The sequence below is a fragment of the Psammomys obesus genome, unplaced genomic scaffold (assembly GCF_907164565.1).
Source record: "Psammomys obesus unplaced genomic scaffold, mPsaObe1.curated_primary_1811, whole genome shotgun sequence".
In the NCBI taxonomy this organism is placed as follows: Eukaryota; Metazoa; Chordata; class Mammalia; order Rodentia; family Muridae; genus Psammomys; species Psammomys obesus.
Genome location: NW_026588752.1, coordinates 11,575,467 through 11,597,895, shown reverse-complemented (window position 1 = coordinate 11,597,895; position 22,429 = coordinate 11,575,467). Strand labels below are relative to the sequence as shown.

The 22,429-nt window shown below is 45.0% G+C and overlaps 2 protein-coding genes across 2 annotated transcripts in view; one reads left to right on the top strand and one right to left on the bottom strand.

Annotated features, from left to right (window-relative positions):
• Positions 1–22,429, top strand: part of Dock2 (dedicator of cytokinesis 2) — a 403,875-nt gene that overhangs the window by 212,709 nt on the left and 168,737 nt on the right. The window lies entirely within an intron of this gene.
• Positions 608–20,948, bottom strand: Insyn2b (inhibitory synaptic factor family member 2B). The gene is made up of 3 exons (XM_055604612.1): positions 19,226–20,948; positions 18,097–18,171; positions 608–2,781 (listed from the first exon to the last, which is right to left on the bottom strand). Exons 1-3 carry the CDS (start codon positions 20,566–20,568, stop codon positions 2,595–2,597), a joined length of 1,605 nt encoding a protein of 534 aa, XP_055460587.1. The 5' UTR covers positions 20,569–20,948; the 3' UTR covers positions 608–2,594.

Sequence of the window (22,429 nt, the reverse complement as noted above, 5' to 3'; positions counted from 1 at the left end):
GTTCCAGGGATACTGAGTGTTTTAACTATAGAGGGAAAAGCTACATTAAACCCCTGCAGTTTAAGCAGTCCTTTCCATTTCATAAAAGTAATTTTTTTCTAAATTAATCTCTTTCCATAAAACCATATAACCTCAAGTATAACATTTCTGTAGAATATCATTTTACATACTATTTTACAAAGAAGCACTGCTATTCAACACGAGTAGCAGACAAGAGAGTTTTGGTATATATGAGTATGATTTTTTATTTAATGTAGAGATGATCCTTTTTGTTCAGCAGGCTGGTGTTTATCAATCCTTTTCCCACATACTGATTTTCAGGATTCAATTGCCAAGAAGGAACCTCCTCTCCAGGTGTAGATTGGTGTGGCCTAAGCAATTCAATGTAGTGGTGGTGGTGTGCTTTGGTATAGAACCATATAACCTTGGTTGGTTTTCTTTCTAGGAATGCCAACGTTTTCCAATCTCAGCTTCATCTCACTCAGCTCAGAGTTTATGCAAGGTCCCTAAGTTACCGTGTATAGGAGCTACCCCAGACATCTCCCATTCTTTCTGGGCTAGCCAGGGCAAAGGCTGCAGTTAGCTCTCACAGCTTGTACCCCCCCCCCACACACACACACACACACTGAGAGAAGGTACACGTAGCTTAGAAGTCAAGGGGAGTAGTCATTCCTCAGCCCGGTCAAGGAAGGACACAATCACACCACTTTCTCCAGGTTACTGGAATAGGCTATCCTATTGCCTAGGTCTCTGGAATCTAAGTGCAAGAATATTTTCACTCCATCCTGATGTACTGGAATATAAACTCATTTGAAATTAGTGTAAGCAAAACAAATTAAGATGGAAGCATCGCTACAAGAATAAAATTATGTAAGAGATCCCAAATGATTTTGCTTTATTGGATTATCCTCTGCACTGTTTTTTTCCATTGCTGGGGCCAACTGAGAGTTGAGTGTGTGGATACAGAAAGATCTGTGGCTTTTGGCCAGTGGTAACATATCTAATTGAAATATGGTTTCTTAAGCATGACAAGTCTATTTATCTTAATTCTAACTTGACATTATATATTCTGGTCTCACTTTGTGGGTTTAAACATTACACTAGAAGCAGAGAAAGAACATCTCGAATGACATCCCAAGACTTAAATAGTGCAAGCCCACATTCCTTGCCAAATTTCCCTCGCTCTCCCTGAAATAGCTTTTGCATGGCGGCACTGTGACAGGGGAAGTGCAATTGTTGGGGTGGTTTGCTCAATCAGTCTCAATTTGTAGGGGGATACGCACATCACATGTGCACAGCAGACACTCACACAGACACCAGGTCTTCGGCAAGGGGGCGGATACAAAATGCTTCCTTCCATTTAGGTGTGGCTCACATTGTTTTGGGCAGTGTCGGTCCAATCACAGGCCGGCAGAACACTGAATTTAATGCACGGGACTGGCAGCCTTGCCTCACCCAGGCTGAGTGGGTGTGGGGCAATCACTTAATTACACTGCTTTAGGAGTTTGCTTGGCCTGCAAGCTCGACCAGACATCCATGAGTGGAGGTCTTATGAACACGATGAGCCAGATCTTAAGGAACTCAAAGCTTGTGGAAGAAGGAGCTTTCATCTTTGTTCTGAGTCCTGCTTCTTCCTAGATCAGGTGACCGAGCCTGGTCACCAGGAAGGGAAACTGTAGAGTAGCATGTTTGGGCCTATCTACATGGTTGTCACAAGGATGTGTGGATGAGAAAAAAGTGCTGTATTGTAGCTCAGCCTTATTAATGTCGCTTGATAAGATACACTGACGTACAAGTTGCTGAGTCTTATGACCCTTAATGTTCCAGGTGAATGAACGATGGGATCCTAAAGTTGAAGCCCCTCTCATATATATCCCACTTGCCATACAGAGACACATGATAATTAAGTGGCCCCTGAAAGACTGCAGCTATGGAAGTCACTTGAATTCCAGTCACAAAGATCACACAACAGGTGTCTTGTGCCCACGGGCAACCTTATTCTGCCACATCCTGCACAGCCCATACTTTACAAGAAGACAGCCCCTCGATTTGAGATCTAAGGGCTAGCTAAAAACGAGGACGACCTAATACATGAGGGTGATCTGCCATTGTTCGGTGCTGCTCACTTCCATTGTGCTTTTGTACAATAGATGGTAGAACCCTGCCAGTTCATTGTGTGATGTTTGCTAGGATACCTGCTTATAACCTTTCTCTTTCTGCAGTGCACAGCACACACTCATTTCTGTGTCTCTGGGGTTTGATGATCTCAGGGCGGGAAGGAAATGCTTGGTGTTGGAGAGGTGGTTGGGGGTGCTGTGGAGGTTTGCTTACGGTAGGGATCTGGACTTAGCAGATGAGGAAGAGGCCTGGCTGTGTGTGACAGGCAGCTCAGCAAGTGGCCACAAAAATCCTCAGCAAGCAACAACATACAGTCAGGTAAGGTTGGTGAGCAGGTGTCCAACAGTGTACCAGCTCTGAGGCACTCCTGTATCATGGCTCAAGGGGATCCCAGCCTACGCTTTTGCAGAGGAGAAGGGAGGCCTTGAGGACAGGGGACCCCCATCTCAGGAAGGAATGTGGGAGCCCCAATCCTCTCATATCCACCAGAAGCATTTCTTCTTCACCTTCTTGCTTTTTCGCCGTAAGTCCTGTTTCTCGGGGGCTGGGGCTTCTGCTGGGGACTTGGGTGGGGAAGATGCTTCTTCCACAGGTTCTGCCTCCTCCAGGCTCTGGAGAACCTCATGGAACCTGCCTTCCTGCTGCCGAAAATCATACTCTACGCTGGAAGACAGAAAGGAAGGAAGAGAGTAGCTTCAAAATGACACACACTGCTTTATCATCCTGTTACCCAGAGCACACAAGAACAGGTCCTTGGGATCAGGTACTAAGCTATTAGGGACCAAATACCTGTATGGCTTTGAAAGTTGAGTCATCTCACAGACTCTCCCTTTCCTACCCATTAAATTCAATTGATACTTTTAATGATAGCCCATTTTGTCAAGTACAAATCAGACACAGAGTATGTCAGCAATCAGTACTTATTAGGCCTAGCTTCCTTCTCACCTTTGTTTAGTGGTCTTCTCTGTTAATGTTTTTAAACAGTATTCATAAAAACCAATTCATTGACAGGTAAGTGATATCAAGGCCCATATAATCAAACTGAGCTTAGCACCCTCATCTGGGAAGCAGCAGTAATAATGGCCCCTAATGCTAATGCTTTCTTTGAAATCAGTATATGTAAAGTTGTAAATGACATGGCCAGAGAAATGCCTGGCTTACAATAATCCCTATTCCTGCTTTAGTTCCATCATTAACATTATTACCATTGATACATTACGCTCTTTGAATTGTCACTTACTAATGTGTTTTAGAGAGGTTTACATATAAGGCTACCTTCTAGCATTCCTCTATACAGGGAGACTGAAAAACTCTTCTTTGGGTAGATAGTTTCTCTTTTTTCCTATTTTGTATGTGTGTTTGGAGTCATTAATATACAGAGTATTTCATTTGTAACATGGTGACCACTGCAAAGGTTTGTGAGGTAGACAAGAGGCGGTATGAGACCAAGATACCCAGAAGCCCGAGGAATGTGGAGTCAGCAAAGAACCTGGGGCTAGGGGAGGAGCCTGATGTTCCTCAGCCTCTTCATGCCTGGAGAGGCTGTAAACATGTGTCAGGGACCATTTGTCTTCCTCTCACTCAGTTTCCCCTGTGCCCAGAGAACTGGGTTAGGAAGAACGGATCCTGATAGGCAGCTCTGCCCAGCCTGTGTTCTTGACCATTCCCTTCCCTTCCACTTTTGGGTGCATTTCAGTGCTAAGTGCTTCTTATGGGCATTCTCAGAAAGTCCAGGAGTAGAGAAAATGGCAGAAATACACTCATAAAAGCCAAGTATGCCCCTTGATCAGCCGGGGGTGGGGTGGGGGAGAGATGAAACACTGTGTAAGGAAGACAAAAGACCCCACATCACTCTAGGATGTCATGTGACTGGCAGAGGCCTTTATGCCCAGCAAGTGCTGAAAATCAGCCATCATCAAAAGACCACCTGCCCTTGTCTGTGAGACCCGAGTCACTTCCCAGAGCTTAAGATCAGCGTTAGCATTGCCATAGAAGTGGATCATAATTGCTACATAGGAGAAAGGATGCCCCAGACGCAGCATTGTCCTGAGCATTCTGAAATGGAAGAGACGGAAGGGCAGAGTGGCCTGTCATGTAGCCAGCAGGAGGAGGTATCAATAACCTTCAGGCAGATTTGCCTCTCGCTTTTGGACATCTTTTCGCTTTCTTCTACTCTCTGGTACTCTCTACTGGGACATAATCCTGGCAGGGTGACCTACATAATGGATGAAACACAGATTGTGTTTTTCAAAGCAAAGCTCCAGAGTACATCAACTGCAAGTCGCTTCCCTAATCTCAAGCAGGAGAGAGGCACTGTGCTGGAGGAATGTGGTTCCTATTCCCGGGATCACAGGCAAGTGTAGAAAACAGGTGCGTGTTCGATATGCAGCACAGATTAGGCACCACATGTTCATCCAGACAGTCAACCAAGATTGATGAAGTTATTGTCCATATGCCACTTCCTGCTCAAGACACTGAGAAAGGAGTGGCAGGGAGATTACAAGTCCGGTCAGCTAGCACTGCCATTGTTTGGCCAGCGGCTTTGTGTCTCTAGTAAGTGATATCCCACAGTGTCAACAATTGGAGACCTCCTAGCCAAAGCCCATGGTTCGCTAGCTCATCCAGCAGAGGTATCCAAGCCCACACCTTGAGTCCCACCCTTCTACTTTTGCCCAGTAATGCACCCCAGATTGTCTCGAGTGATGAAGCAGCTTTCTGTCAGCATCACTTGTACCTCCTTCTCCCTGGAGGAAACCTGGGAGACAGATTCAGAGGCCGGAAACAGTCATCTCAGGAAACCTCTGCATTGCACCAAGGAAGGAATTTAAAGCAGTAAGGTGTGAGCTTTGATTCTCAGCCTCTGTCACTGGAGGCATGCATACTTGGTTGATAAGGAACAGCTATATTCACAGTTTTCTTTTAGCTCCTGAAATAGCCTTGCCCTACCTACTGAGGCAGAGAACAATCTTCACCATAGAGTACGAGGTGGAGTCAAAGCAAATGAGTAAGACCTGCTCATGCTAAGACTCCATGTTGTCCATCCATCCATCCACCCATTCATCCATCCATCCATCCATCCATCCATCCATCCATCCACCTACCCATCCACCCACCAACCCAGCCACTCTGGTGCTAAAATTCCATGGCTACACAGACTGGGACACCGTCCCTGTGGAGCTTGCTTGCCAGAGCTTAATGAGAAGGGTGATCCAAACATGCCTCCCTCCTCTCAGATAGCCTATCTTTTCAGGTCTTTGTCCAAGTGTTCTTACCAAGTTATCTGAGCATACCTGTACCCTTGGTTACTTTTAAACTACTCTGTGGAGTTTCTGACCACCTAATCCAAAGCAAACTAACACTAATGAACTGCCTGCATTTCCCAAGATTTGTCAATAGCTCTAAACCTAATAGAAGATGTTTCTGAGTGAGTCTATCATGGGCCCAGAGCTGGCAGGCCCAAAAAGGAATGAGCCAGAAGACAGAATGTAAACCCTGTCTCCCTTGTTAGACTTGACTTGCTGCCCATCACAGAGGCTAGAGCAAAAGGCTTTTGAGTTGAGTGCTCCTGGGTTTGAGCTGAGGCTGCATCACTTCCGGGATGGGTGACTTTGGACAACTTTCTTCTTTTCCAAGGACTAAGCTGTATGGGGGAGTTATAATAACAACCTCACTGGGTAGTCAGTCATGCTGATGGGAAACTGTAACAGATGTGATCACTCTATGCGGGGGTGGGGCACAGCCTCTGCCTACTCTGCTCTTCACTGAGTGCTTTGTCTTCTGTTTCTTAGGGACAAATGCCTCACCTCATCCCCTGTACCTCCAGCACTCCAGACATTGTATACCTTGCCCACAGCCTTGCTCTTCACTCCTCTCCTCATGTACATTCAGGGAAGAATGCATCGTTATGTTTCTATGGAAACACAGTAGGGTTCCATTATATTCACTAGGATTTAGGGAGCTGCCCCTCCCTCCTATGTCTGCCCCCAGTGGTCTTGACAGTTTAAGGGAATTGAAAGTGACTTTCTTTTCAAGGCCAAGCAAATAGCAGAGTATTGAGAAGTATGTATGCTTTGGAAAGAAATTGATTAATGTTTTTTTAGGCCAAAGCAATTTATTAACATAAAGGAAAATTGTCACTTTTCTTCTTATTCACCCTTTGACAAACTACTGTTTAGTTTAGGAAGGAGAGGGAGGATCTTTTGCTTTGGTGGCAGCTGCCTTATAAATGGGGAGGGGCCATGGCCTGCCTCCCTCATCAGCCTTTCATCTCAAGGCTGAGTAGACAAGAGGGGATGACAGCCCCTAGACCATGTTAATCAACCTCTTGGAAAGAGGAATAAATTGGCAACATATTTGTTTGTAAATTCTGGGCATGAAGACCGTGTTTGAGGCTTGGGTCCCTGGTCTGAGTAGAGCACAAATACCCTTGATACCACCTTTCTTCTGTCCTTCCTCTTGCTCTGCTGTCCATCACTGACATACCATCATTCACGCCAGTCGTCCACCTATGCTCCCTATGTTCCATGCAGAATCCTAATAAGAAAGCTGCACATTGACAATCCAGTTTGGGCAGAATCCAGTGAGGAACAAATATTAGGTAAGAAGTTGTTATACAATGTTGCATCCAGAACTGGAAGCATTATGATTGCCTAGATCTGTCAAGAGGTGTGAAGGTCATCCTCTAAGGGATGTGTGAGGTCAGGAATGCCCAGTTCCTGGGGAGCCTTAGTGCCCTTGACATCCAAGGATGCTTCCAACCATACTGCCTCAGTGCATTTAAATAAAAAAAACAAGTTGTGGGACAGATGACTAATCTAGCTTCCATCATCATGGTGGAAACAAAGTAGAAAAAATGTTCTAGAAAGCAGAGGAGCCCTGTGCCATGGCTTACCTGGTTGAAGTTACAGTAAGGAAAAGAGATGGCTGAATAAATAGTTAATAACACATGCTGCTCTTATAGAGGACCTGAGTTCAAATCTCTGGTGGAACAACTCACAACACCTATATAACTCCAACTCCAGAGGATCCAATGCCCTCTTCTAGTAGCCTTTGGTATCGGCACTCACATGCACATACCCACACACAGAAACACACACAATTAAAAACTAATATTTGACAAAATATAAACACGTTATATTTTGTGTTTATATTTTAACCACCTCTCTAGGCTCAGGATGATCTTGGCTAGTTGCAGAAATTGGTAAGCCAAAATAAAATACAATGTTCACCCTAAAATTAAACATTCAAAAAGAAAACAAATTTATAGAACCAAATAAAGAAAGGTGGGATATCAGGGTGGAGGGTCCTGCTTTTGTATAACATCTTTAGTTTTGCAAAACTTCAGGTAAAACATTAGGATATCCTGGGAAGCCCAGTTAGCTGATAAGCAAGTCAACAAAGGCAAATCATACTGGGAGCTATGATCAGACCTAAATCTAAACTTTGTGTCAAGTCTGTAATTCAGGAAATATATTAGTATTTTAGTATACTAGTTGGCCTAAACAACAGAGAAGCATTTCTCATTGTTCTGAAGGGCTAGAAAATCCAAGAGCAAAGCACCAGCAGATTTGCGGTGAGGGCCTGCTTCCTGGTTCATAGCTGGCCATCCTCTCCCTGTAACTCTAAGCAGTGGAAGGGTCAGCAAATTCTCCAGAGTCTTGTCTACAAGGACACCCATCTCATTCGTGAAGGTGGTATTTTTCTGATCCAATCAACTCCCACTTTCAAATGGCCATGAAACGGGATGCTAAGGTCTACCATGTGGATTTGGGAAGGCACAAATATCTAGCCCATAACACCTCCCTCCCTGGCCCTTACTTCTTTGCTTTTTATCCCTAACGAGGAAATATTTCCACATGAGGGTCATGTTCTGAGGAGACAAAGCAATAAGTACCTTGACCCTGTTAGATCAAAATATGTAGTACTATAAATGTGTAATAATAGTGACTATCATGTATGAAGTGAACTGTGCATTCTAGACACCACAGTACAAGGTAACATTGCCTCTCATAATTCTCATAGCCCCATGAGATAAAAAAAAAGATATATATATATTATCTTCATTTATCAATTGAAGAAACTGAGGCAGGAGGGAATGAATGTTCTTTCAAGGATTTAAACAACAAATCTAATCCTAAAGGTTATACATCGGTATACAGTCTACACTCAAGAAACCTAGTGCCATGTAACCATGTAAACGATGGATGGCAGAAGGTATGTAGACGTGGGGAACAATATGTGGGGTAGAGGTGGAAACAAGGACCTAGGTCTCCTGCGTGAGGCCACAATCCTCTGTGGATCCAGACTCCAGCTGGGCTGGGCCCTGGGGGTGGTTCTTATACCCTAGCTCACTTCCCATCTGGCACTATCCACAAGGCTTCAGAGAAGCCTTGACAAGAGATGCAGTGTATGGGAAAAGAGATGTTCCCTATTGGAGGACAACTTCGTCAATATTGTACCTGGTCTCGGCTATTGTTGCTCTGGGCCTTACGTCTTAGTTGCTGATGTCGCTATCCAGTGGCCCTTGGCACTTCTGCCGTCGAAACTGCTTCTCACTGCTTTGTAGAGAGGAGTCCCTGTTCTCGCCAACATGGGGAGCAAGCTGGATTCCACAGCATCTTCCTGAAGACAGAACACCTCCAGACTCATCTCTGCGCCTTTCCTACCAGGGCCTACCCCATATGATTGGCCTCCTGCAGCCTTCCTGTACAGAGAATCAGCTGTGGGAACTGATGAGTCAAGGGTAGACACTTTGCCCTAGGAAGGGCAAATTACATCACTTTGGGCAGTAACCACAGTTTGGGAAAATAGTCTTAGCGTATATTTCTCCAAACGCCACCACCACTTCAAGGGGTAGTGTTGTCCAACTTTCCCTCTGTGACTGCATTGTTTGTTATTTGCAGGTTATAAATTTGGGCATCACAGCTCTCAAATGCACCCCTTTTAGGGCATCTGTCTGCTGAGGGCTCCATGGAGGATGGCAGACTGGTCTCTGGGCACACAGCAAAACAGAACCAAGCTGCAGAACAATCTATGACAAGAAGCTTTCTGAGCTCTCTGAAAGGGTTGGCCATTTCTCAGAAACGTAACATATATGAGCTGATAAAAGCAAGGTCAAAAGGAAATAGAAGACAGGAAAGCTTTCTGTAAGTAGGGATCGACGTTTGAGCCCTGGCTAATTAGGATCATGGGCACTCAGTCTCTCCAAGGCTCAGTTTCCTCATCTGCACAATGGGAGTAATACTCCTGCCATCTGGAGTCTGAAACGAGATGAGTCATCCACGCAGTATTTATTTAGCAAAATGCCTGGCATGGCGATTTGTTTAATGGATAGTAATGATTTTTCTATGAACTTGACGAGGAAGTAAAGGCTGGGTCAGAGTGTTGCCATTTGTGGCCTGTGTTCCACAACACCCTCTTGTTATTCCTGTGTGGTACTCGGTGTGCTTGACTTCATATTTATGGCATGTTTTAGCCTCTTTAGCTATTAATGCATTAAAGTAGCTTTCACTTTTTATTGCAGATAAATTGCTCTTGCAGTAAATCTTGCTCCTTTCCCCTTACACTCTTAGAGGGAAGACGACAAGAATGGAACTACAGAGAAAGGCAGGAAGTAAGGACAAATAAATGACTTGGATATCAACTTGTCGGCCTCTGAGAAATCACCACCTGCACCCCAAACTTTATGACTATTTCCCACAGAGAGTATTTAAGTTATGCTTGTGGCCAGTAGCTGGGGATGCTAGATGGCATTCATAGTCACACTCATGTCAAGAGAGTGTGGCTCAGACCACACTGGGATTTAACGAGGGCCAGAGATGCACCTGTGGTTGGTAGAAAGGCCACATCTGCTGTGTGGTTCCCCCCCCCCCCACCTGCAGATTTCATTACTGTCCAGAGAAGGAAAGAGGCTGTGGTTCTCTGCTTACCTGCCTCCATCCGGGGAGAGCAGGAGCAACAGACAAAAGGAAAAGAGAATGCTAAATAATTTAAGGGCAGAGTTGGTTGCTAAGCCCATAGGGCTGAGGCATACTGCAGTTTCTAGAGAAATACCTTTTTCTCTGATTAGGTAATATCTTAAGCAGCAGGCAAGATGGAGACCCGGTGGCTAACAGCTTGACCGTGGGGAGCGGAGAAAGAAAGGACCCACACCACCACCAACCATATCACCTTAGGCAGCTCACTGGCTCTCTGAAGCTCTCTCTGCTCTGTGAAATGAAGCCCTTCTTTCTTTCTTTCTTTCTTTCTTTCTTTCTTTCTTTCTTTCTTTCTTTCTTTCTTTCCTTCCTTCCTTCCTTCCTTCCTTCCTTCCTTCCTTCCTTCCTTCCTTCCTTCCTTCCTTTCTTTCTTTCTTTCTTTCTTTCTTTCTTTCTTTCTTTCTTTCTTTCTTTCTTTCTTTCTTTTTCCTGCAGGGTACACAGCAGTGAGGCTGTGTGGCCTGTGTCCCAGGGAGTTTCTTTGTCATGTACTGTCACTATCAAAACCAAGAGGAGAAAGCCCCTGGGAAGGGATCTCTGGGTACAAAGGAAAGCTCCTGCAGGGAACCTCCTTTTAAATATCTGCCAACTAAGTGGGCTTCAGAAGGACTTTACCAGTCCTGAGGTCAGTAATGAAAGTAACAGAATTAAAAAGCACCTTGTGGTCTGCAAAGTTTGGAGAGCTTAGGGAAGTCTCGGGATGATTCCTGGGTGGCATCTAGCACTATGTATTCCCTGGTTCAGTGACCAGGGTGTCATGCTTCTCCCCTGAAGGGGAGTCATAGTTGCGAAGGTCAGTGCTTGGCACACCCACCTGGATAGGTACCTGCTGTGAATTCTCTAGGAGTTTTGCAGAGGGCAGTACCAGCGTTTGGGCTCCTTGCTGAAAAGCAGGCTTGGGCTTTCTTTGCTTTTAACTTTAACCTACTGGAAAAATGTCAGCCTGGATTGCCAATGGGTCCTCATCTTAGAGGAAAGACTTCAGATGATTCTCCTAAGCAATGTGTATTGCAAGCCAAAGCCCTAGAGGCATAGAAATTTACAGCACTTCAAGATCAGCACCTTCTACTTCCTTCCCTCCCCTCTACCTCTATCCTCAGGGCACCTTATTGAATTCGAGGAGGTCTATCTGTGAACATCTAATCCCCAAATCAAAGCCAAGCAGAAAGGTAACTTAGCTTTCCAAAGACATAGTGCAAGGAAAGGCTAGTTTTTCTGGGGCTATTTTTATGAGCGAAACAATTCCATTTGTGGATGGGTTATCACAAAATCTAGGAAATCAGTTGTCATTTCCTCTTTTTAAGGTCCCCCAATCTCACCTCATTCAGAGATCCTTAAACCTTTCCAAAGATCTTGTTACAACACTCTCAAAGGCAGTAAGGTGGGGAATGAACCCATATCACAAAGAGAGCTGGGCTTCTGAAGCAGATAGACCATACCATGTTCATGTTCTGTGAGCCCTGCTTAGGGAATGTATCTTCAGGGCAAAGCTCCACAATATTGTTGCCTGAATAGACTCGTTACTGAAGCAATTTTGACTAAGCTCTAACAGCTGTCAAAGGAGTTTGGCCTCCAAAAGCAGTGTGCTCTGGAATCTGGCTTGTCACAAGTCAGAACTCAGTGCTGAGACTGCTGTTTCAATGACTAGAATCCAGGGAATTGTAAGCAAACACCTTTCTTTTTTTTCAGCCTTGATTGCTTAATCTGAGTATTGTACAAATGCCATGTTTTGCCACAGCCCCAATTTCCTCATCTGTAGAGCACTTTCTAATGTATCCTATATATGATGAGAATTAAGGGCAGTGAGGGGAGGAATTGGTGAGCTGTGGTTCACCTGCTGATAGCTCTTTTTTCTTTCTTTCCCTTAACTTTCTTCTCAGTTGATAACCTGTCCTCCGCTGTTAAAACTGTAAAAGTGAGCAAATAAAGTCTGATAAACTGATCATCAATGATATGCAGAATTTCTATATTATACAGATTTAATGTGAAAGGCCTGGTTCCTGCTGCCACTGATAAAATGACAAGGAATTTCATGGCTCAGATAAAAACTCATGATTTTCACTCTTCTTGTTCTGGAGGGCCAAAGCCTTCCATCAGTCTAGCTGAGGGTATGGATTTTGCATTCCTTCTGGAAGCTCTGTGAGGAGACACCTTGCCTACCTGCTCCTGTTTTTTTTTTTTTTTTTTTTTTGGGGGGGGGGTTGCACACATTCCTAGGCATTGGAACTCTGACTCAATCACCACATCTTCTCTATTTATGCTCAGGATGACCTCTGTGTGACACTCAAGCCAGCCAGGTAATTTCCCCATCTTAAGACTTTAACTTTAGCACAGTTATAACGTTCCTCCTGCCAGATAAAGTCGCATCTTCCCTGGGTCCAGGAATTACAATATGGATATCTGAGGTGTCTGCCAGTCACCCTGAAGAGCCTGCAGCTCTAATGCAGTGGTCAAGATTAACGAAATGCCAGAGCAAGGGTACTTTGGCCCTGGGGAGTTTTGTGGCTCTCTGAAGTCAAGTCTTCCCTCCCCTCCAGAGCTGGCAGAAAAGTCCTGAACAGTGATGCTAGACTGCCGTGAAGAACAGGATCTCAATGTCCTGTGGAAGTGCGGCAGCCGCCTGAGTCATCTGAGGAAGATTTGATTAGGTTCCATCTCATTGAGAGTATACAGTGTTCCAAGTATTTTAAATTGACAATCCATGGGCTACATCCAGTCTTTATTTGATTCAGCTCAAAGGACCTGCTATGTAGAAGTCCTTTCTCCTAATAGGAACATTTGATTATTACAAGCTCCCAAACCCCCATTCTAAGTGGGGTTGCACACAAATGGCAACAGTGATTTCATCCTTGGGTGATCCACATAGCTGTCTCAAGCCCTCCACTACTTTCAACTCTCACCACATCTCAATATTGTCACACTTTTTTTTTTTTGTAAGCATTGGTTAAGTGCCAACTGTGTACTTCACTTGGCCTATGATTCATTAGGATTCATGGCCTAGCAGAAGGGAATGGACATACTATCGTGGCGTGTGTGTGTGTGTGTGTGTGTGTGTGTGTGTGTGTGTGTGTGTGTGTGTCTTCTTAGGAAGAACTGGATTTCATAGTAAAGAGTCATGGTGCAAGAGGTAGTCTAGAAAAGGGAGGTGACCAGCAAAGGGCCTCATACTTGAGCGCACAGCTCAGCAGCCTCTGAGGCTAGAGAGGAGGTGGAGACACTGCAGGCGAAAGGCTTTAGCCTCATGTTCAAAGGGCCTTGAAAAGTCAGCTCAAGGGAAGAAGAGCCAGGACAGCAGGGAAGCAAACACGGCCGGATTCTATTTTCAGGTGCAATTTGGCAGTGTACATGGAGGAATAGTCAGGACAGGACAAAAAATACCTGCTGGGAAAAAGAGGAACTCACGTTTAGGTGACAAATGGTGAAGAGCTTTACTTAGCAAGAGCAGAGGGGCCGACATGCGGGAGCTGGATTTAGCAGGGAGAATTAAAAGCTAACTATATGTATTTGTAAAGAAAAGAGCAAGTGATGAGGGGACTGTGGTGTCTTTACAGAGTCCCCACACACCTAATAGCGCTGAGCAAGACAATGTGGGAAGGGAGCTAATTTCTAAGGGAGAATGAAGAGTATGCCATGGACTTGGGATATCGTTGTGATTCAGATGTGTGTCCTAGGAATGTCCGCGTGTTAAAAGTTTGGTTGCAAGGTGATAGTATTAGGGGCTACTGTGGATCTTTAGTGGGTGGGTCCTTAGGGGAGATCTTTAGGTCATGGGGAGGTTATCCTTAAAGACCATTATGAACTGGTCTCAATCTCTCTTTACGTCCTTGTGGGTGATGTTGGTGGCTCGCTTCATGTTGAACTTCTGCTGGGATGTCCTGCCATATTCAAGGCTGAAAGCAATGGGGCTGCCCAAGTTTAGACTGAAACCTTTAGGTCATGACCTAAATAGCCTTCCCCCCCCCCCTTTTAATAAGTTGGTTGCCTCAGGTATTTGGTGACAGAAAGGGAAAGGATGGATGTTAAGCATTAGATATCAGTGGTTAGTTGAAATTGTGTGTGTGTTAGATACATAGACCTACATAAGAATAAGGTAAGGAAAAGTGTGACACAGAATTAAAGTCCGTAAGTGCCACTAAAGAGATGGGAAGAGGCTAAACATGGGATGTTGGGCAGGCAGCCCCTAAGCAATTGTTCGTCTATTTCCCTCTTTTCTTTTGCACCTTTCAAACATTACATAACCACCTGACCCACAAGCTTGCACATTATTCCCATTTCCTAAGGAATACGCTCTGATGGGAGATGGGACTCCCCCCCCCCACATCACTCCTCAGAAAATAAGCGTCCTATTATTTCCCCTCAAAATGTTAGAGGCGTTTTAAAACTTAAATCAAGCAGATTCCCTAGCCTGCCTCTAGGAACTATATCCAGAAAAATAAATGCGTAAGCCATGTAACCAAAGTCCTCCAAAGAGGCTCTACTGTCTGGTTTCCAGTGAGTGTGATGATGAAATGTAAGCTAGAGGAACAGGAAACAGGATGAAGGAAGGAGGAGGGATGTGTCTCCCAGAGACCTCCTGCTCTTGAGAAGAAAAAGGGGGTGATGAGTGTTCTTAATTTCAATAAGAGATTTTCTCCTTCTGTGGACACACACACACACACACACACACACATGCCTTGAAGTAGCAGCAAACTCCCCCCCAACCTCTACCTACCGAATGCTGGGATTACATGCATGTCCTACCTACCGTACTTTGATAAACTTGTGACTATTAGGAGAGTCTCTCCCACCCACTTCGCAATTTTTTACTTAATCTTTTCTGCTCAAAATCAGCCTACTTTTTAATTTTAAACAAGTATACAGACCGAGCATGATAATTTTAGAAAAGGGGACCTGTATCATTCCTCATGAATATTTAAGAGGATTAGTTTTACAAGCTAAAAGCTTCAGCAGAAATGCTTAAAGTTACGACAATCTGGCTAGATACTGTTGCTTGCCCATGGCTATGAACCTGAGATCTGTTCCCTCTTTGCAAAGAAATGTGATAAACAAGCGCTGGGAAGGGTTGAAAGAAGCTGTGGCAAGGAGCACAGATTTTCCCTTCTAGGTAATCAGACGGATAGAAAGAAAATTGAAAAGAGAACAAGTTTCTCACTAAGTAATTCCGTGTTATTTAATCTTGGGAGCCACCAGCAGCGTTCATGCAGCCCTTTGGGTAAATTGACCTGGGATTAAAGCTGAAGAGAGTGAATAGAAACTGAACAGCATAGAAGCTGCTTAAGTGGGGGGGGGGGTGGTAAAGACAACTACCACTCCTCCCCTGGGAGTGTACTTAGAAAACAAACAAACAAACAAACAAACAGTGCTGGGGACATAGCCCAGTGGTCCTGTGCTTGCCTGGTACTGTACAGCTTTGTGTGTAATCTCCAGTACTGCAGAGCAATGTTCCCTTCCCCTGCCAAAACAAACAACAACAAATGAAAAACTTAAAGTCATTCTCCTTGGTGTACTGAACCTCTGGAAACCCCAAGGAGCCATGTTTTAGGGATTTAGGGTTTTAGGAATCAGTAGTGCTTCTGTACTCCTTGGTGATTTATCTAGAAGGGAGCCAGGGAGGCTTTGGGGAGGGTGTAGAGAGAATGAGCGGCTTAGAACTAGTGACCTCAGCGTCTTGACAGGGGCAGGAAGCATAGCCATGGCCCGTGGCTGACGAGGTGAGGCCTGTGGGCAACACCACTTAGCAAGCCTTGTGTTGCTAACTTAGCTGCCTCTCTAGGGAAGAAAAGCCAGAGGGCAATCCATCATGCACATGTGCTTTACATACAGTGACGGGCACTGGACCCATCCGTCAGCAGGGAGAGAGACCACAGCCGGCAGATGAGTATTTCACATCACTTCTCATTAGCTCCTAAGATCTGACTTTCCCAGACACAACACAAGTTTGAAGTCATTTGAATTTTTTTTTTTCCTTAAATGACAATTCTCATCTCACTGTTGCCATGACAGGATGCTGTTCTGATCTTTTTTTTTTTTTTTTTTTTTTTTTTTTTTTGCTTTCGTCAAATTAATTGTCCGTTCCTTTACAGTGGTTTAGAGGCAAGAACACAGATTCTGTCTGGTATGACAGTCTGGCTTTGAATGCCAACGAGGCCTCACTTGTTGTGAGGGACAGATGTAAACAACAAAGCATGCCAAGGGTGGAGTGGGAGGAGAGCAGGAAGGTGTGTGACAGGCCAGCTGGGATGAAACTTCCTTTAGAACACTTACTTGGGATATTTGAAGTCAGAAAAAAACGCAAACATCCTCAGACTCTAGAAGGTCACAGTTTAACCTAATATTGTCACTATTAATTCAGCTTAGAATAACATGATGTCAGAACTGTAAAGCACCACTGGGACCATCTAATTAAAGCCTCTAATTCCTCCAATAAGGAAACTCAGAAGCCAGAAATGGCTTGCTCAGGGGAAGGTCATGAAGCTTGCATGAAACTACAAAATAATCACGTGCTCTTTTTACTAATATAAGCCAAACTTTAAAAAAAAAAAAGTCTTTGAAAATAATAGAGAATACATCACCTGGGTGCTTGAAGGAAGACTGTCTAGAATGCAAGTAGAAGTTAGTCCAAATCAGTTCTTCCTGCTTCTGAAGAATAGTTTTTTTTTTTTTTTATTCCCACTTTGCTGTCTAGACACACAGTTTTTTGTTCTCTTAGTAATTAGGAAATTTGCTTAAGATGGGAGAATAAAATTAAAGAACAGCAATTGGTGAGGCCTCCTGCTTCATTTTCTAGTGCTGCGGGCCTTTCTCAAGAGTCCTCTTCTCTTCTTTTGGTGGTGTGGGGGCAGCTTTTGCCTGATGTGAAGACGTGTGTTTAGCTATGGGGGTACTTTGTAAGCAGTCTTGAGTCTCCTGTTATTTGGCGTAGACATGAGTTCTTCCATGTAGGGAGCCGAAAGGTCAATGAGAGCCTGCTTAGAACCCTTCCTACATGGAAGCACTGGCTGGTGTTGGGGTACGAAGTACCTCTTTAGGATGAGACCCCAAGCTACTCCCAGAGGGAAGGAGAAGTTCTGAGAGAAGACAGGCGGCCTGGTGGGGCAGTGGTTTGCTCAGGCCCTTGCTCTCTTTTTCCAAAGAGAAGTGTCATGCAGAAAACAAAAACATACACTTTTGTCATACATAAAATTAGATGTTAGTAACGAAAATGAGTGTTCTGGCTGTACTTCCATTGTTCCTCCAAGTGGCTTCTTGCTGAGGAGACACTGATCTTTCTGTTAGTAATGACAGTGAGCTTTCAGGTGTGTTTGGGAGTTTGCAGGCTCCACAGGCATTCACAGACATGTCTCAGTTGTTTTCCTGTCAAATCTGAGAAGATGTCTTTGTCCTTACTCTACATACAAGGAAACTGAGGCCAGGACAAGTGGGCCAGTATCAGATTTGAGAATTCACACACAGGTCTTCTAGTAACTGTCTTTACTGTAGCTTTGTCTTGCACCAGGAAGAAATAGTGTACTTATCAGTGAACACAAAGTACTCATAATGATTGACACATAAGACTGTAGTAGACTTAGTGTAGAAAAGACACAGTGAGAGAGGGGAAATAGATTTAGAAAGATCTGGATATGACTCCCAGTCCTGGCCCCTTCTTCTCTCAAGACATTGTGCATGAGCTGGGCAAACCTCTAAATTTCCTGAACTCCCCTGCACACCTCCTGACAAGGAACTGAGATGAGATACGGATGTGCATGCGAAGGCCCATGGGTACCCGTTTTCATGGCTACCTATTGCATCAAAGAATTTGTTCCTAGACCCTGTGGATAAGAAACAGTCCCTGCCTTGGAACCAGATCAAAATATTGTGAAAAAAAAAAAAAACCCTTCTGTTTCAAGGCTCCGGTGCTTGTCTCTGCCTCTCTCAGCCCTCTATCCTTAGGATAGTTTGTTTGTGTGTTCTGTGGACCTGAGACTTCCTGCTCTGCAGAGTGGGTCACAGTTTGAGCCAATACCTGTATATGATGCACGCCGTGTTCTGGCAGGTGCTGCAGTTGTTGAGATCTTGGCCAGTCCGGTAAAAGTTGCGCCTGTTAACACAGAACATGTTCAGGATAAATGCATAGACAATGTGAGACACACATTTGACCAACTCTTCTCGGTTCCCACTGTCTGGCATTCATGTTGTCCCCAAGATGTATGAAGATACAAGAAAAACGACAGATGAGGGTTTGTTTGTTTGTTTGTTTGTTTTTGTAACAAAGGGACCTCCCTTTTCTGGGGGTACTTGGTACATCTTGAACCGATTTCGAATGTCATGTGTTTTTCCTGCTCATGGTCCTGAAAGATGAGAAATTTTACAAGTGAGTAGCAGCTGAATATAGAGACTCCCAATCCCTACACTTGGTTGTTTTCTGACATCACAGTCTCCTAAGATATTATGGGTTGATTCCTAGTAGCCAGTGCCTGCCAGTTATCTCTCTTTCCAACCTTGTTTGATGAGCTTCAACCATTGCTTTCTCTTGACGTTTAGAGCCTTTCTAGAGGGATGAATAGTCAAGAAATACTGCCTGCTGCTCCACATAACACTACTGAGTCCATCAGTGGGGACAGCATGCTTTGACTCTCTTCTCTCAGAACTGCAGCTTTGTCTTCATGTAACTGATTGGCTAGTGTCAGATGGGCCCAGGTCCTCAAAGTAGTCAGCGGAAAGGAAGCCCAGCTTAGTGGCTCCCTTAAGTCTTTCTTGACAAAGTACCCATAAAACTAAAGCAATGCAAATCTGTTAACTCACTTAAAAGGACAGGAGGACTCTGCCTGCTGTTAGTCCCCCAGCATTCATCAACTTGACCCTCATCTTTATAAAAGTCTTTTTTTTTTATCCTGGACCTCATTAGTTCTTTCCCCAACCTGTTAAAACCCCAAAATAATAGTGATTAACCACGGGAGTCCATCCAGAGCTGCCAAGCCAGAGGATTATCAAAACTCAAACAAAGCAGAGGGCCAGCATTAGTTATCATCTGGGAAAGCAAGAGAGCATAAGCATTCTGAAGATGTTGCTTATGGTGACCTGGGCCCTCACTATGTCCCTTCCTAGACAATGACTCCACTCAGTGGTTGTTAATGTAAAGAAATTCACCTTACCCTTCGGTGAAAGCGCGAGCTTTCTCCAGATCTTGAATCACATTCAATAGAACTTTAATTTTCTCTTGGTTTGAGTGCAGCGATTCCTCTACTGATTGCAGCCGGCCTTGGAGGTCACAGAGTTCCCCCTGTGCCAGGTGACTGTGATTACTCCCGCCAATCTCCCTGCTTTGGGGTTTGTTCTCATGCCTTGGAATCGAGGAAGGGCAGTGCTCGCTTCCAAGACCAGTCTGAAGCGCTGGGCTATCTGACTGGCTGGAGATCTTTGCCTCATGCTCCCAGCACACAGAGACAGACTTGGAGGCACTGCCACTTCTGAGGGATTCCAGGTTCTGGTGAGTGTCACTCGTTGCTGGGCAATCGGAGACTCTTCCTACATGGGCTGGCTGACTATGGGAGCCTGGCTCAGAGGAGCTGTGAGTCCGTGGTGGTGAGGGAACACACATCTTCTTTGACTGAGATGACAGAAGGCCAAGGTCTTTGTCATCAGGGTTGTCTTTGAGCAAAAGCAATTCAGGTGTGAGTTTGCCTGTGCCTGGGGTGTTGTTGGCACTGCTATTGGCATTTGAGCAGGAGGGCAATCTTTCCAGATCTGATGTCATCACTCTTTGCCCATCACCTGGACACATGGCTACCAAAGGGGGTATGGAGTTACTTTCTTCAGCTGAGCTTTCCAGGCTGAAAGTGGGCTCTCTAGCCTCCCAGGTTGGACTGTGACAAATATCATCTGGGACCTGAATGGCAGCTGTTGCTTTCTCTGAGGACCCCCAAGCAGCAGATTCCAAGCAAAAGCTAACAGGCCCATTGCTTTGCACCTTGGACATTCTAGGGAGAAATGGGTGGGGCATTTTGAGCCTTCGAGGCCCATCATCAAGATGCTGAGCCAGCCTCAGGAAGGCAAGGTCAGAGGACACAATATCCTGTTCAGAGAGGTTGCCGTTGACCTGGATGGCACTTGGGGATGCTGTTGGCATTTCTACCAGGGACTTGCTAGTTGTGAGTTTCTTCCTTTTGAAAACTGGGAAATGCTTCCTGAGACTAGGGGAGGTCTGGATAGAGATGCTGCGAAAGCCTCCTGCCTTATGGGACCTGGGGAAAGACAGCGAGTAGGTGGCAGGATGGTGGTGCCTAGATGCCTGTGTCTTCCCCATCACACCCGGGTCTTCAGGGGGTTGGGCGTCAACCTCGGTTATGCCAGTTGGAATCTTAGTGTTTCCATCTTCCTTGAATCGCACTTGCTGCGATTTGCTCCTGCGGTGGTGTGGTTGTTTTACAAGCTCCACAGACTCAAGACTGCTTCGCTTCAGGAGCACAGGCCTCACTTTCATACTTTGCTGGGCCATTGAGCCTCAGTGAGAAGGAGAAGAACCACACACTTGTCCTGGACACATCTCTCTTAGGTCTTTAGAGCTGTATCTAATGATGGAAGCAAGGAGAATGGCCAAGCAGAATGTAGTGGCTCGCTCCTCTTAATACAGGAAGCCCCATTCCCAGCCTGACTGGTCTACGTAGGAGCTGTCCAGAATGCTTCCCCTGCAGCTGAAATATTATGCCACTGTAGTCATAACCACCGAGTAGATAATCAGTGTGTTAGGCTAATTATGAAGCATTTGACCTACCAAGAGAAATGGTGGGCTCGCCTATTGGTGGATTTGAAGGAGCAGTTCTGATCCTAGAGGCTCCTTGTCATGAAGAAAAACACAATAAATTTTCCATTTGGGGGATAGTGCCACACACAGAATGTGTGGACTCTGAAAGGAACCTGCTATGTCTAGACCATAGGGCGGCTGCTTTTCCCAGAGCCTTGAATTGTAGTGCAAGGCTATGGGAACCTTAAACATATCTTCTTGCCATAGTATGTGACTAGGCAGAGTAAGAGATGACCTGGGGCTCTGCTGCTTGGATGGTACATGATGTTGCTAAGGGAACTTCGCCACTTATATGTCAATCAGAAATTTCTCCATTGGGGCCATTATTTTCTTCTATGTTGCTTCTCTGAATTTCAGTGAGGGAAACATAACTTAAATAGCCTCAAAAAACCCAGAAGGGTATAACCAAGGTAGAATCAAGGCATTGAGGAAACTCAGAGGGCTGGGCTCTGTGTTGTGGAGTCTTGGCTGAAGTTCACATATAGGCAGTGAGCAGCATCTGCAGCCTTTATTTGGAGGTGTTCGGCTGAGAATCACGGTCACGGCATCTCTGCGGCCAGCACTGGAGACCGGACAGCCTTTATGAGCAGTCAAGATGTGCCTGGAAAGGGAAAAGCCACAGTCACCAAGTTCTAATCTCTTTCCTGAATTTGAGTGATAGCATCTAGGATTCAGCCCACCATACTGCCTTCTCCCAGTCCCCTTGGTAAGCAGGGTGTCCTTAGGGTACAGAGCCTTAAAACAAAATACCTGTCTACCTAGATCACCTCCTCTTTCTTCAATCACCATGAAGACAACTCTGTCTGCAAACACTTACCTTACATAGCGCTTCTTCAAGGGGCCTTGACAAGGACTTCCTTCTCCTTAGCGTTCGTCCTAAGGCTAGAACACACCAGGATCCCCATCTTAGATTTCCATGACATCATTTGTGAAGTGTCCATCACAGCTTTGTTATTGATAACCCCCCAAAGGACAGATATAGTCCTTCCATAAATGAATGGCTAAACAATCTGTGCTACATCCAACATGTGAAAAACCACTCAACGATTAAAAAAAAAAAAAAAAAAAAAAAAAGTACTGGCATACATCACTCAGATGGAGCAGTAAAAGCAAGTCTGTTGCAAAAGACCGCTTTGCATGGTTCCATTTGCCCGGCCTTCTAAAAGCTAAAACACAATTTTAATAGGCAATATATTAATGACTGCCAGGGAGTTGGGAGGGGGGAGAAGTGGATATGGTGATAAAAATGCATCACAAGGGTCTCTACCATCACATCACTTAGGATACAGGTCCAGCTGTTGTTAAAAAAAAAAGAAAATCTTTTCTGTGCACACTTTCTTAATATGTATGCCCCACAACCCTGTAACTAGAGGGAATGTAGCTGGAGTTTTTGCAGTCTGTGCTTGAGTTTCCGGCCTCCCCTTTGTGCTCACTATAGGTGCTTAATGAACAGGTGCTGAAAGGGTAGATGGCTGCGTGAAGGGCAGGACCACCAGTAGCTGAGGAGAACCTGGGTCTCGGCAGGGCAGGTGGAGGTCCTGGGTCCCCTGCAGGG